A 13,843-nucleotide genomic window follows, 5' to 3' on the forward strand; every position below is an offset into this window, starting at 1 on the left:
TATATTTTTAAATTTTATTACTTGTAAATTTTCTGTTTCACTGATCAAAAACTGAATTAGACTAATGACCTACTTCAATATCTATCATTTTTATGTGGATACATAATTATAATTTCAGCAAAATCAAAATTATGTACATTAAATGTACACGCAATATTCATTCATCTTTCTCTGCTAACCAAATCACGCTCATATATTATTTACTCTACCAACTCTGTTCTCATGTGTCATGTTGTCAGTTATCTTTTGAGGCAAAAATACTCTCATAACTTTGTCAACATAATCATATAAACAGTTTTCATATAAAATTGATGAACAGTTTTTCAGTTTGCTCTTTTTAAATCCTTTGTGTGAACATTGATTAGTACAAATTGAGTTGATTGAATCATATTTTACTATTATTTCAAGTATTTCTTCTACAACATATGGCCAATTTTAAATATTTTTTTCTTAATTTAATGTATTTTGTTTTCTATGCTTCTGTTAAACATGAAAACACGATTTGTTATTCTATGGGATAAAAAACAATGCTTTTGAAAATAAAACCAATGAATTCAAACTATTTCACCTAACTGCAATTTGTTAACACTGGTTTAAAAATCACCAGTAAACCTTATTGATTTTAAGTTTATTTCAACAGTTCACACTTATGGAAATAATAAAATATGGAAAACAATATCCTAAAAATATGCAGAAAGCATTGATATGTAAAAATTGTGTTATGCAATATTTTTCTTAGGTGTAAAAATGTTATAATGCCAGTGTTTCTGCATAAAATATCACGACTTTAAATATATACCGTTGTACTATAAAGTTGTCTCATCCAATCGGAAATGATATTAAAGAAATGTCTCGACAAAGGATCTGGTATGAATAGATAGCCGACTTTCCCTCGGTATAATGAAGTGTCTGCAAAGCAGAGGGTATCTCAGGCCAAGCAGACCTAACAGCACACTCGCTGCAGTGCTGTAACTCGAGGTTTTGTCTGGGTTATCTGGGTCGGGCGACAAAACCGTCCGATCCACATCCCAGACAAAACCTCGAGCGACAGCACTGCAGCAGACAAAACAGACCTGCCACACACTGCACTATAAAATACTCACATAGCGTAATCTCGGGCGGTCGTGCTCTTCTGGGTTTCATCACAACTACCTTGACTGGTAAATCCCATGCGAAACATTATGGCAACGTGATAGAAGAGGGACAGCGGTTATAGACAGGGCGAGATCGACGGACAGGGGGCACTAAAAGTAAAACATGTGTAAACACACTGAAAGCCAGCGAACAGAATCAAAGAATACAAAACACACATCAGGCCAAATAAAAAAGTATTTTGTTTCCGTAACCCGACCTATCCTATTTAGAACCTCTCCGATACTGACGTGTATTTAAATTTTCTCATTCAAGAAAAAAGCATGCATGATTTTGCCGAATTTTGCTGTATGAGTCATACTGAAATAAGGAAATTAAAGAAATAAAGTTCCCGACTGACCGCACACTGTTTCCAGAGGGCTTGTGAACGAAAAGCTCCATTTTTTGTTCCTTACGCCTGGATTTTCAAATCTAGACTGCCAGTTTCAGAAGACAAACTCGGAGTTGAAGAAAGACATACATTGTATAGAAAATATAACAAGACTGAATTTCTTTGATTTGTCATTATTTCAAGTTTTTGGGACGTTATTTGTCTACACCTTAATCCAATGGAAGTTCCTAAGTACAATGCTGGTTTAGTGGTATTATTTTCATAGCACTTCGACTTGAAATAGATCACAATATATTCCGCCAACGCCGTATGATGTGTTCGATGTGTTGCATATCACAAAAAGTTTACGAAAACTGACGAAGTGGGTGAAAAACAGTGGGTTTGCTGGTATTTGTCTATTTATGGCAGAGGAAGTCACGTGAACCAATTTTAGCATTTGCGCCCATCATGTGCACATGGATAAGGACACCAGTTGCTGTGCATGTTGGCAGCAAAGGCGCCCTCTTCAGTTGCGGGCATACTTTTTCTTGGAAATAATTTTAACTCTTGAATATGCGCCCTGCATAAAAAAACTGAACTGTATTCTGAAATTGTCTACAATGATGAAAACATGAATACAAATGTGCATTCTTACAGAAGCTGCATAAGCTGGAGTGTAGATCAATGGAGACTCAAGACACCACGTTCCGTTGTGAATAGTGATTTTTGCCTTGTTTCTGGCTGTAATTGTAATTTAGGGGCCTAATTTTTTTCTATAAGTTGGGGTGGAAATGAGGGGATTGAGTTTTAAAAAAACTGTGATGGAGACCGGGGGAGGGTCAAATTTTACAACAGATATTTTTGGGGAGTTGGGTCTATATTTGACAATAGATTTGTATTACCAAAGTAGAACCAAATATTCTAACTTAAAGCTTATAATATAGGGGAACAATATTCCAAGGTAAAGTGTTCGCACGTACACGGTTTTACGTCGGTCTGGGTTGCCCAGTGGACATCTTGTTGGCAATGGGGAATCCCAGTTGTAGGGGTAGGGCAATGGGGAGTTTTAACTGTTTTGGGGACTGGGGAGCGGGTTTCAGACCATAGATACTGGAGGGCAGTGGGCATCAAACTTCCTGGCAAACTCACAAAGGGGAGGGTATATTTTTGTCGTATATCATCAGTGGGAAGGCAGTTACGAATAGCTCTACTTTCCCCTCCAAATTTTAGTTCAAGGTCAAAAATAAGTAAAATTGATATATCAGCCTTCAAAGCATGTTTTGTGATGATTTTTCGAAATCGATTAACTTTTGCGGCACCTGCTACGCGCATGAGGTGATAGCTGGACTAGGTCCGTTCACGTCCGGGGCTCAGAGTGTTTGAAGTTACCCACAATGCCTCATCAGCTGATTCCAGCAAAAAGCGGAAGTCGGTCTGAAGTCGAATGGATACGTCGCCCAATCAACATCTTTTTCGCAGTCAGCTGGTACAAACACAACAGCGACCCACGATTATTTCTTCAGTTCAAGGTTATCTCGCCGAAAGGCGTCGACTGTGATGGTGTAGCACAGGTAATGTTGAAATCTTTGCAGTCTGGTCTCTATCACGGCCCGGTCCCTCCACAAATTCGGAGTAGTTTACATAATCACGGTCCCTCGCAGGCGGCAGAAGTTGCAACTGAAAAATGACCTGAGGGCAGGGCTGCCCCAAGGGCAGCTCAGCAGAGTGGAGGAAACATGTGCACAACATTCAATGACGTCACTGATGAACTGTATATCTGCCCTGAGGGCAGCTCAGATATATTGCTGCCCTCAGGGCAGATTGGCAGATAGGATAGGAAATGTATGTCTGCCCTAAGGACAGCTCAGATATATTGCTGCCCTCAGGGCAGATTGGTAGATGGGATAGGAAATGTATGTCTGCCCTGAGGGCAGCTCTGATATATTGCTGCCCTCAGGGCAGATTAATAGATATACAATTATGCAATGATGTGTGAGCATAGCAAATGTGTGTCTGCCCTGAGGGCAGCTCAGATATATTGCTGCCCTCGGGGCAGATTGGTAGATAGTATAGGAAATGTATGTCTGCCCTCAGGGCAGATTGATAGATATACAATTATGCAATGATGTGTGAGCATAGGAAATGTATGTCTGCCCTGAGGGCAGCTCAGATATATTGCTGCCCTCAGGGCAGATTGGTAGATATACCCTATGCAATACTTTCGGGATAGGAAATGTATGTCTGCCCTGAGGGCAGCTCAGACATATTGCTGCCCTCAGGGCAGACATATATATATATCCCATCCTTAAAGTATTGCATAGTGTAATCTACCAATCTGGACTTACAGCAGCAATAAGTTTTGCATAGTGTATATCTACCTATCTGCCCTGAGGGCAGCAATATATTAGAGCTGCCCTTAGGGCAGACATACATTTCCTATCCTTAAAGTATTACATAGTGTATATCTACCGATCTGCCCTGAGGGCAGCAATTTATTAGAGCTGCCCTTAGGGCAGACATACATTTCCTATCCTATCTGCCAATCTGCCCTGAGGGCAGCAATATCTGAGCTGCCCTCAGGGCAGACATACAGTTCCTCAGTGACGTCATTGGATGTTGTGCACATGTCTACTCCGCTCTGAACTGCCCTAAGGGCAGCGCTGCCCTAAGGTCATTTTTCAGTTGCAACTTCTGCCGCCTGCACTGTCCCTCTGCTCATACAGAGCTGGACGCCGTACGCCCCATCCATTCATGCCATATGTTGCCATCGTGGAGCTACCAAAACGGTTGCCATAGACACAGGTCGAGTAGACATTATTTGTGATGATTTTTCCTATTATTATCATAACAATGATTATGAATATTAATAAATTATTAATATGAATGTTACAGAATATTAAAACTTTTTTACAAACAATGTCGTCTACTTTGTGTAAATACCGTCTGGAAACCCATTGTTGTGATAATTATGATTGTTCATAAATTACAATTTAATTATGATAAATAAAATCATATTTTACACATTGTAATCTGCTTATGTGAACAGCCCTCTGTAAAAACCCTTATATAATTTCACAATCTATGCCAAAATGTACAAGTGACACCATTGCCCAGGTTCAGTCTACGGCGAGAGTTACCATTGCCCAGGTTTAGTCTACGGCGAGAGTTACTACACAGTGTATATAATGAGAAGGTAGCCAGCTCCACTCGACAGTAAACTGACATACCCATGAATTACTCCGTTTTCTTCACTTCTGCATGTTGATTCTCAAAATTTCTCCCGGTGTTGGCAAGTCCATAAATCAGCCATCAAATCTACCCAGTTTTGACCACTTAGACGGAAAATTTGTGAAGTTTGGGGCTGCGAAAAGGTATATATCGCCAAAATAATGATGCAGTCCTCACGGAATCGACAGCATCTTCATGCTCTGACTGATCGTAGTAAATAAAATAAATGGCTATATAGCCTAATCTAGCCTCTTGACTCTTTATTTATTTTACACCCCATTACAAGGACGTTTATCTCTCATATACACACATCTTATAATTAATTAGTCAACACAACTAATTATGCTAATCCGTGAACTTATCAGGGATTTTATGGGTTGGTCGAATTCGCGGGTAACAATGATAGCGTTGCGGTGAGATCGAAAGGGTTGCGGGATTGAACAATAGCGTCGCGGGCCGCGACGCTGTTTAGGGCTGGGGAGAACCCTCAGCTGCCATGAATGTGTTTCTCCTGGTATATACACAATGATACTTGCCATTCATCTTGAAGGTAATACATGGATGGATTTACTACAAGCTTGTGGTACATCTATCAGTCACGGACAATCATATAGCATGACGTACCACACATAGAACATACCATCACACTGTGCACAGTCATTAAGGATGTACGATCGGAAAAAGTAAAAGTAATATCAACTTTTTCAAATGGGTTTTTGAATACCTACATATGAGAGTAGTCCAAAACTAGGAAAAAAGATGGGGTCACCGCGCTTGTTTTTTTAAAAAATGACATTAAAAATTCACGGTTTTTCACAAAATCACTAAAAATAAAAAAAACAGGTCATCATTTTCATATATATATCATGATTACATTTTCACGTTTACACTGTAAAAGAACAAACAAATGATAAATTTAAGCTACTTTGAAGATTTTACTTACATTGAAATTGAGTTAAAAAGTCACGATATTTATTTTTTAACCAAAATTGCAACAAATATGCCCCAAATTTTAGGAATGGGAGAGGGTAATTTATTAATTATTGATAGTTTCTACTAATGTCAATTTTCTCAAACTTCGCTAAATAATAGCCCTTTTTGTGAATTTTTCAAAACCACATTTGTTTAGTAGGTCACCGAGCTCGATTTTCCACAATTTTGCAAAATGTAACTAGGATTTATAGGTTCTGGCGATAAACCATGCTCTCCCGGATTCGTCGCGCGAGGGCGCTCTTCAAATGCTGCTGACCTGCAGTGGCCCTGTCCACGCATCATACTTTATTTAATGAGAGGGAAATGACAGAACAAAGCAATGACTTTCAGATTCTTCTACTTTTTAGAGTCTATATATTAATACAGCATACAAAAAATCACGTAATATTTATTGCCGTGACGCTTATCGGTGGGGATTAGGTTGACTTCGCTGCAGGCTAAGTTGTCACACACTACGTGGAGCCAGGAGCCGAGGCCGTGAATCGTTTCCCCAATACACGATGACAATCGTAAGGCAAGCCCACAACTGACACAAGTGTCAAGATTTTCGGCTAGTACACTCAAATCGACAATGCGACGGCCATTCTTCCATTCTCCGGTAGGTCTACTAGCGACACTATCATTGGGATTATAATACTCGTCTTTCACATTGTCCACTACCTCCTCTTGTATAGCGAATCGGACGTCACACTTCTGACTTACGCTGTACAGGCTATGGTCATGTTGCATTTTTTATCTCTTTGCTGAATTCTCGTACCTTCCAGCGTGTTTTGAGGGCACGCTGAACATTTTCTCGTCGCGATTTTTCTCCGCGAGATAGAAATTTTCCTTTACCTGCAGACGACATTTTGTACAACGCAAAAACGTTCGGAACGTCACTATGCGCGCGTGGTTACTATGGATACATTTCTGCGCGGAAATCCGCGCAGTACGCTAATATTTTTCCGATCGGACATCCTTAAGAGGACAAAAACCAAGATCACCCTGCAGTGTAGGAGATTCTTGCAAAAATAAATATTCAATACTGGCAGGCAACTTTGGAAATTTGTCCATTGGAGTAAACTTTTGGTACCCAGCCCTGATAAATTATCGTTTACACAATGCTCTAGGTGTTCCTCTCATCTGTAGGCAAACCAAAAATCAGCATTAACAAACTCAAACTGGAACTGGAACTACAGGGTGACAGAACTTTTGACACCCGGCTGCTTGAGGATGTGCCGGCCTCTAAAGCAGACAGTCAGTTATTTCCAATAGCGACACAATCATAACATTCACCCAGCCAGCGCTATAAATTTGTTCTCCCTGGTCGTCATTGCCAACATTTCTTTTTCTGTAGAATTGTCAGGCATACAGTACTTATACCGTAGTCTCTCTCATTGCCCCAGCTTTTATCTCTGACCTCCACTGATGTGCCCTAAACACCAGGTCTTGGAAAGCCAATGCTGACACGTAGAAAATTTGCCCACTAGTTGCTTGGTCGGCACTTTTATGTAACTTTGCTCCAACGCATACATGGTAGATGCTCGCTTGCCATGGTTTGCGGTAATGCCAACATCTACTCAACAATGTGCTTAAGTTTATTCCTCAATTTTGATATGATATTAATATTCCACAGGCATGGGGCAAGTCTACCTGTCTAGCTGAACCAGGCTGCTACTTGCCGAACCAGCTGCATGAACTTGAAATCAGGCCAGGAGAGTGCTGTACTGCATTGAGCCAGCAAGGGTAAAACAACAACATTACTGATAGGTGATATAAACCTGACATGTTTTATGTTTTTTCATTTTTAGAAGAAGACAGATGATGAGAGACAAGGTACCTTGAGGCAGAAACGAGGAACTCTGCAAGGAGAATGGATTTTGATAAAATACTCAAGAGTATCGGTGAATTTGGAAAACAGCAGCGGCAACAGTTTGTTATTGTTGCAGCAATATGTTCAATGTGGACAGTGGTACACATGCTGTGCCTTGCATTTGTTGGCTTAATACCCGAATTCCACTGTGTGGATCAGAAAGTGAACACGAAAACTGATGATGTCATCAGCAATGTGTGTGCCAAGCCATGCAAGAAGTATGTGTATAATATGTACAGAATTTACATCCATAGCAACAACGGTAGGTGTAAACAGCAAAAATCATTTCATTGGAACATTTGTAATCCAGCCCTTTAAAATTCATTATGTAGCAAATCACATGACAACTTCATCAACATATCATAAAGCATTTTCTAGACTGTCGACAGTCTGGTGGGCCTTGTCTTTTCTATTCTTGGTATAGTCTCTCGCACATACAGGGATGGGGCGTTGGGGTTTGCAAGCATAGCGTAGAAGGCACAAATTGAGAATGCCAAAGGAATGACTGTGATTGATTGCTAGACAGTCTATCATAAGGACCATTTTGCAAGTTACCATGACATAAATATCTTACAGTCTACGGTATCTTTAGGGAATGTATGTTGCTTTCTTCATTGTTCAAATCACAGCATTATAAGTATTTAGCCCAGACACAAGTGTGCTATGTAGCAACGCTGCTTAGTTTGTTTGATGAAAACAATATTTCAAATTGGTTTTACATAGATCAATGAACTTATATTTATTGCCTTAATTCAGTGGTACTTTTTCATTGCAAATTAATAAATAGTAAACAATCAATTTGATGCAATATAGTATTGCTATTAAAAAGGCATTAGTTGAGCCAGAATAACCTTCAGATATTCAAGTCTTGCTCAGTGTTCAATATCATACTTCCCAATGCAACATGAAAGGCTCATTTCCTGTAATGGGAATTTTAGAACTGTGAAAATTGCTTTAGATCATTTTAATCATGTGGTCTTTCCAATTATGACCTATTGATGTGAAATCCAGGGGAATGAAATTATGATAAAGGTAAATTTTTATTGATGTTAGCCATTCCTTTTATAAATATCTGCTTGGAGTTTTGAAACATGCTCCTCAAGCAGGCATTTGTGTGAAGTTGGTAAATATCCAATAAAAAGTTTTTTATTAGTCAATCACATGTTAAAATATTGGCATAGTTTAGTAATGACCGATAACATTCTGTTTCGTTCAGCATTTGCAAGATGTCATTCAAAGTGGTTTGGATTCATTCAATACATTCTAGATACTTAAGGTGAAAGAAATAAATTTTAGCCATGTGTCTGTAAGCACTAATCTCACTATTAAAACAGTCCAGAATAACTTTTCAAAGCGTTTATGATTATCATGTTTCTTGGTACAGAGACTTACACAATGATGATAAGTCTGATGGGAAGGGAATGAATGAGCTAAAAACTTATCAGTAAAATAACAGTGTTTATATTGGCATGTGATTGAAGGGCAATGAATGGACCATAGTGTAATGTAACCACTGTGTTGACAACATTGTCCAATGTTGTTCTCATCTTGCAGTGGGACCTGGTTTGCAGTGAGAGTTACAAAATTGGACTGGCACAGTCTATCTACTTGTCAGGTGTACTGGTCAGCAGCTATATCTTCAGCAGTTTGTCAGACAGCTATGGACGTAGAATTTCCTTCTTTTTATCAGTGGGACTGCTGACAGCGTTTTCACTGGGGAGCGCTGCAGCAACTTCATATAACATGTTTTGTATCCTCAGGTGAGTTGCTGTAGAAGTATTAATTACTAACCAGGATTTAATTTCAATATTTTTCACTAGTAATATATGAAATCTGCAGTATTAAATCCCAGTGAAATATCGATAGCAACAATCAGTGAATTAAAATACTGTGAAAATAATAACAAAATCTGTGCTCTCGCTGTCTCACGTAACGCTCGTAAATTACGGACAAAAATGAAAATTTAAGAAAAAAAATAAATGCCCGATCGGCCATTTACGAATAATTTTGTTATTTTTGAAGCCTGATTTTCGGTTAAGATTATGAACTCTGGGGAAATACTGTCATATCTCGTCTTTAAACAACTACTCTGTCCCTATCATCGGCGCATCGACACATGGTGATAGCTTTGGACTTTGACCTGTGCTAACATGAGCATGCGCGAAAAGGTTTCAAGATCCCCGGGTCGTGTACTCTGATACTGGTGTGCCATGCATTACGGTAGTTTCGAGACACCCAAACACTCACACGCTGTCAACTTTCCGAATGGACGGTTGAAGCGGATCGAGGGAAGCGGGCAGTTACAAATGCTTTAGATGGATAGTATCCTCAGCTGGGAAAGAAAGTTAGGGATAAAAACGGCAACTGATATGAAAAAATTGGAAACAATGAAACCGCCGAAAAGAGATCAAGAACAGTCAGCCTGAAAGACAGTCGAACTGCAGTCCGGACCGCGCATGGTTGAACGACGTACCGCAAAGTGTTTGTCTGTGCATGGAGGCACTAAAGCGAGCCGGAAATCTTGGCCGGAAATCTTAGTTGTCATAGATTTGTCATTTGACGATATGCAGATTGAATTTTTCTGTGAACTTTCCAATTTTAATAGGTTTCCTTCAAAATATTTTACAAGAAACTGTCTCAGCAAATGTTTTGAATACTGATAGTTTTCTCTGATGCTCCAGAGACAATGCTGTGCACAGTCGCACGACGAAAGCTTTTCCAGACAAAAAAATGACGATCATCTGCAGCGTTTTAAAAATGTGACACTCTCTGTGAAAACATTAGCAGTATCACCAGTTTTAGTTTGCGCACTTAAATTTGCAATTATAACTAGACAAAATTTGTGCGAAACCACAGACTGCCAAATGTTCTGATCAGTGGTTGTCTTAAAGAAATTAGAGCTGAACATGGCATATATGACTGCAACTTACAGAAGTAGTAAAGTAAACGTGGACAACTGGGATTAAGTAAGAATTTTACACCCATTTTATTCATTTATCTACATGAAGCGAAGGAAAAATTAACCATCCATGTAACTAAAGTATAACCCTGACCTATATACGAACTCACGCACGCGCAACAGTGCATTGTCCTGAACTAAGCAGGGAAATTCCCTGCTGAGCATGTTTATACACGTTCCGAAGGTGTACGGGAAATTCCGTGTGAGTCATCACCATCAAACTAGCCTATATAAAGGACCCCCGTTGTCAGTCCGGCCGGTCGCGGAGTCTAGCTGATGTTGAACACGAGAGTTCCTATCGGTACGAACTAACTTTCATATCCATTCAATCCATAATATCGTAGATATCGCTCCAGCGGCGGACTAAATCCTTCTTGTTTTTGTATTTCTAGCGCCTGATGAAATATGTTCTGAATAAGTTCTGACCCCGGAGCCTCCTCGTTCCGAAGGGTTGCAGCTTTTTCTTGTATTTGTGTAAGCAGCTGTTTATATTGAACATAATAATGTTTATATTTCTCTCGTCTCTTTGCTACACCCGTTTTCCCTTGTATCACATCAATAACAACACCTGGTATAGGAGTTAAGGCTAACAGTACCGGAACTGTCGGAATTGCTGCTATGACAGCAGAACTTACAAGAATTCCTTTAGTAATATTAAGAGCCATATCAATTCGACCCATTAATTTATAACTTCGTCGATATGCAGCACTTGTTCTTTCTATGTAATCAGCCAATTGTTCAACGCTTTCAACAACTGAGATGTGCATTTTTTACTGTATATGTAAGGGATGATAAAAAATAATTGTAGTAATATAGAAAGACAATATGGCAGAAGGAGGAGAAGATATACCACTCCAGGATATCAATGATGCAAATTTGAATGATGATGATGATGATGCTGAAACATCTTTTATTGACAATAATACCCCTGCAGAAGACGATACTTTCCAGGCTAGCTTAAGCGACAGACCCGCAGGTGAGTTGTTGATTGGACAGAGAGGGCAAATTACAGAGATAATGGCTAACAAATACTTAGATAGTAATAGGATTACTGATGCGCATAAACGAGAATTAATGCATATGAATGCTAGTATTAGGGATGGAGAGCTGTATTATCGAGACGCCAGGCTGACATATAATAAAGGCACGAAGTCTTTAATGCCCTCCTCAATAAAAGGTAAGGGAGCTGCAGAATTTAAAAGAGATATATTAGAATATCCACCAGAAATGGTAACACAATTGACTGATAATGAAGCGAAAAACATTAATGAACAGGCAGGCCGATAGACTGAAACCCTACGACATTGGACGACTCAGAGATAGAATAACAGATTTACGAGAAAATTTTAGCGATAATGCCGATGAAATACATACTATCGAAAATAAAATCGATGAATGGAATAATCTAAACCTGACTACAGAGCTTTTGTTGATGAATTAAAGATGGCAAATATGCGTCTTAATGAGCTTTACAGTGAAAGAGATAAAATTATGTCAGAACAGACAGAACTTACACCTGAACTCAGAACAAGACTAGCTAAAATTAATAATCGAATTGAAGTACAACATGATATGATCAGTGGGGCACGTGAAAGACTGGCGTCGACTAGGTCTCTTCGTGATGTAATTTCCGATCCAGAATTGTCACTCAGGCTGAAGCTAACAGAGTTATTTAAACGAAATGGTATAACAATCGCTGCAATACTGACTGCCCTTGGAATGACAATATCAACAATTGCCCTGGCTGTAACTAAAGGAGGAGGAGGAGGAGGAGCGGGAGCAGGAACTGGCGGGTCTGGTTCAGGTCCGCCCAAAGTATATACAAAAGCGAAAGAAATTGTAAAGCAATTTGGTGAATGGTTAAAAACCTTGGCCGCAAAAAGTGCTGCTGCAATACCCGGTCTAATCGGTTCCTCGTCAGTTTTCTATTAAAAACAGCAGGATCGGTTGTCGGATTTGTTGGAGAACAGCTATGGATATTTTTAACTGGATTAACATTAGTCATTATAAATAAAATTAGTATTAATATATGACACTCCTACGGCATCAACATGTTTGGTGAAAAGAATATTGCAAAGTTTCTTTCTAAAAATAAAGACCTGTTTGGTTTCTCTGTCGAATTGGAATGGTGCAAACTCCGGCGGGTAAATCGACATATACTTCGAGCAAATCCAGGTGTCCGACTCAAAGATGATAATCTATATCATAACATTTTAGCTTTCGTGAAGGAATGTCAAAAGACTAACTCTTTAAGCGACTAGAATTCATAGCTGTATTCCAGGATACTGAGGATGACCAAGAGGCTCATCATCTCCAAGAATATTGGGTTCTTCGATTGATTCGCGACACAGGCAATCGATTTATCTTTCAGTCAGACGGAAATATTTATGTAAAGATGTGATTTGAATTTTTTTTCTTCTAAGTAATTTATATACACGAAGTGAAACTTAAGATGTGATTAATTTTCTTTTTTCTTCTACTATATACATTACACGAAAATGGGGTACGATAGAACATTATCACCGACTTTCACCAACCGAATACCGAATGGAACGAAGTCAGAAAGAACTCATCATGTGATTGCTCATAATCCAAGTGAGGCAGATCCAGACCAGACACTTATCATACGATGTCCGAAGTTAGAAAGCGGAGTACTCTTAGTTCCAGATACTTCGACCTGGTTTTTGATCTCGAAGTAATGGGAGGTGGAACTACCCGTGTAGTACAAAATGTTGCAAAAAATTTGGTGGAGCGTATGAAACTCACATTTGAGGGTCAGACACTTTTCGATTTGAATAAATATAACCTTATTGAATGCTATCGTGATCTCTTCAAACATAAAAAGGAGAGATCGAACATGACACTGTACGGAATTCAGAACGAAAATCTAAGAAAATTGAGAAGTGGCGCGGCCGATGCAGATGCCGCCGTCGTGGGCGATAATTTACTTTTCGACACATATAAAACAAAATATGCTATTCGTCTCACTCATCCCCTCATAACAGGCCATGGAGTTGCATATCCATCAGCGTTAGGGAGTCATATCGAATGGGAAATTACGTTGGCACCCGCCCCCCAATTAATTGTCAGTAATAAACTGATTACAACCAATTATAAATTAAAAAACATTCAAATGGAATACGAGACAATTTCTGACCTCAATCTCGCGAGGTCAACTGCTGGTTATTACAACGGTGGAAAAAGTTACCTTTACGAGCATATACATTATTTTAGAACAATCCCATTCAAAGAATCGGACACGGTTATCAATGAAAATATAATGTACCACGACGTAGCATTAGAGGTATCGCTATACTCTTCACTAAAAATCAGAATCAGTCAGAACTGA

The 13,843-nt window shown here is 39.2% G+C and overlaps 1 protein-coding gene across 1 annotated transcript in view; it reads left to right on the forward strand.

Moving 5' to 3' along the window:
* The first annotated feature begins 2,891 nt into the window (after positions 1 to 2,891).
* The window catches only part of LOC139126899 (solute carrier family 22 member 15-like), a 32,720-nt gene continuing 21,768 nt past the window's right edge, over positions 2,892 to 13,843 (forward strand). Inside the window, exons 1-3 of the mRNA XM_070692823.1 lie at positions 2,892 to 3,033; positions 7,474 to 7,797; positions 9,090 to 9,295. Of these exons, the coding sequence (XP_070548924.1) occupies positions 7,714 to 7,797; positions 9,090 to 9,295 (290 nt within the window). The 5' untranslated portion in view covers positions 2,892 to 3,033; positions 7,474 to 7,713. The remainder of the gene's footprint in view (positions 3,034 to 7,473; positions 7,798 to 9,089; positions 9,296 to 13,843) is intronic.

The sequence above is a fragment of the Ptychodera flava genome, unplaced genomic scaffold (assembly GCF_041260155.1).
Source record: "Ptychodera flava strain L36383 unplaced genomic scaffold, AS_Pfla_20210202 Scaffold_155__1_contigs__length_80287_pilon, whole genome shotgun sequence".
Lineage (NCBI taxonomy): Eukaryota > Metazoa > Hemichordata > Enteropneusta > Ptychoderidae > Ptychodera > Ptychodera flava.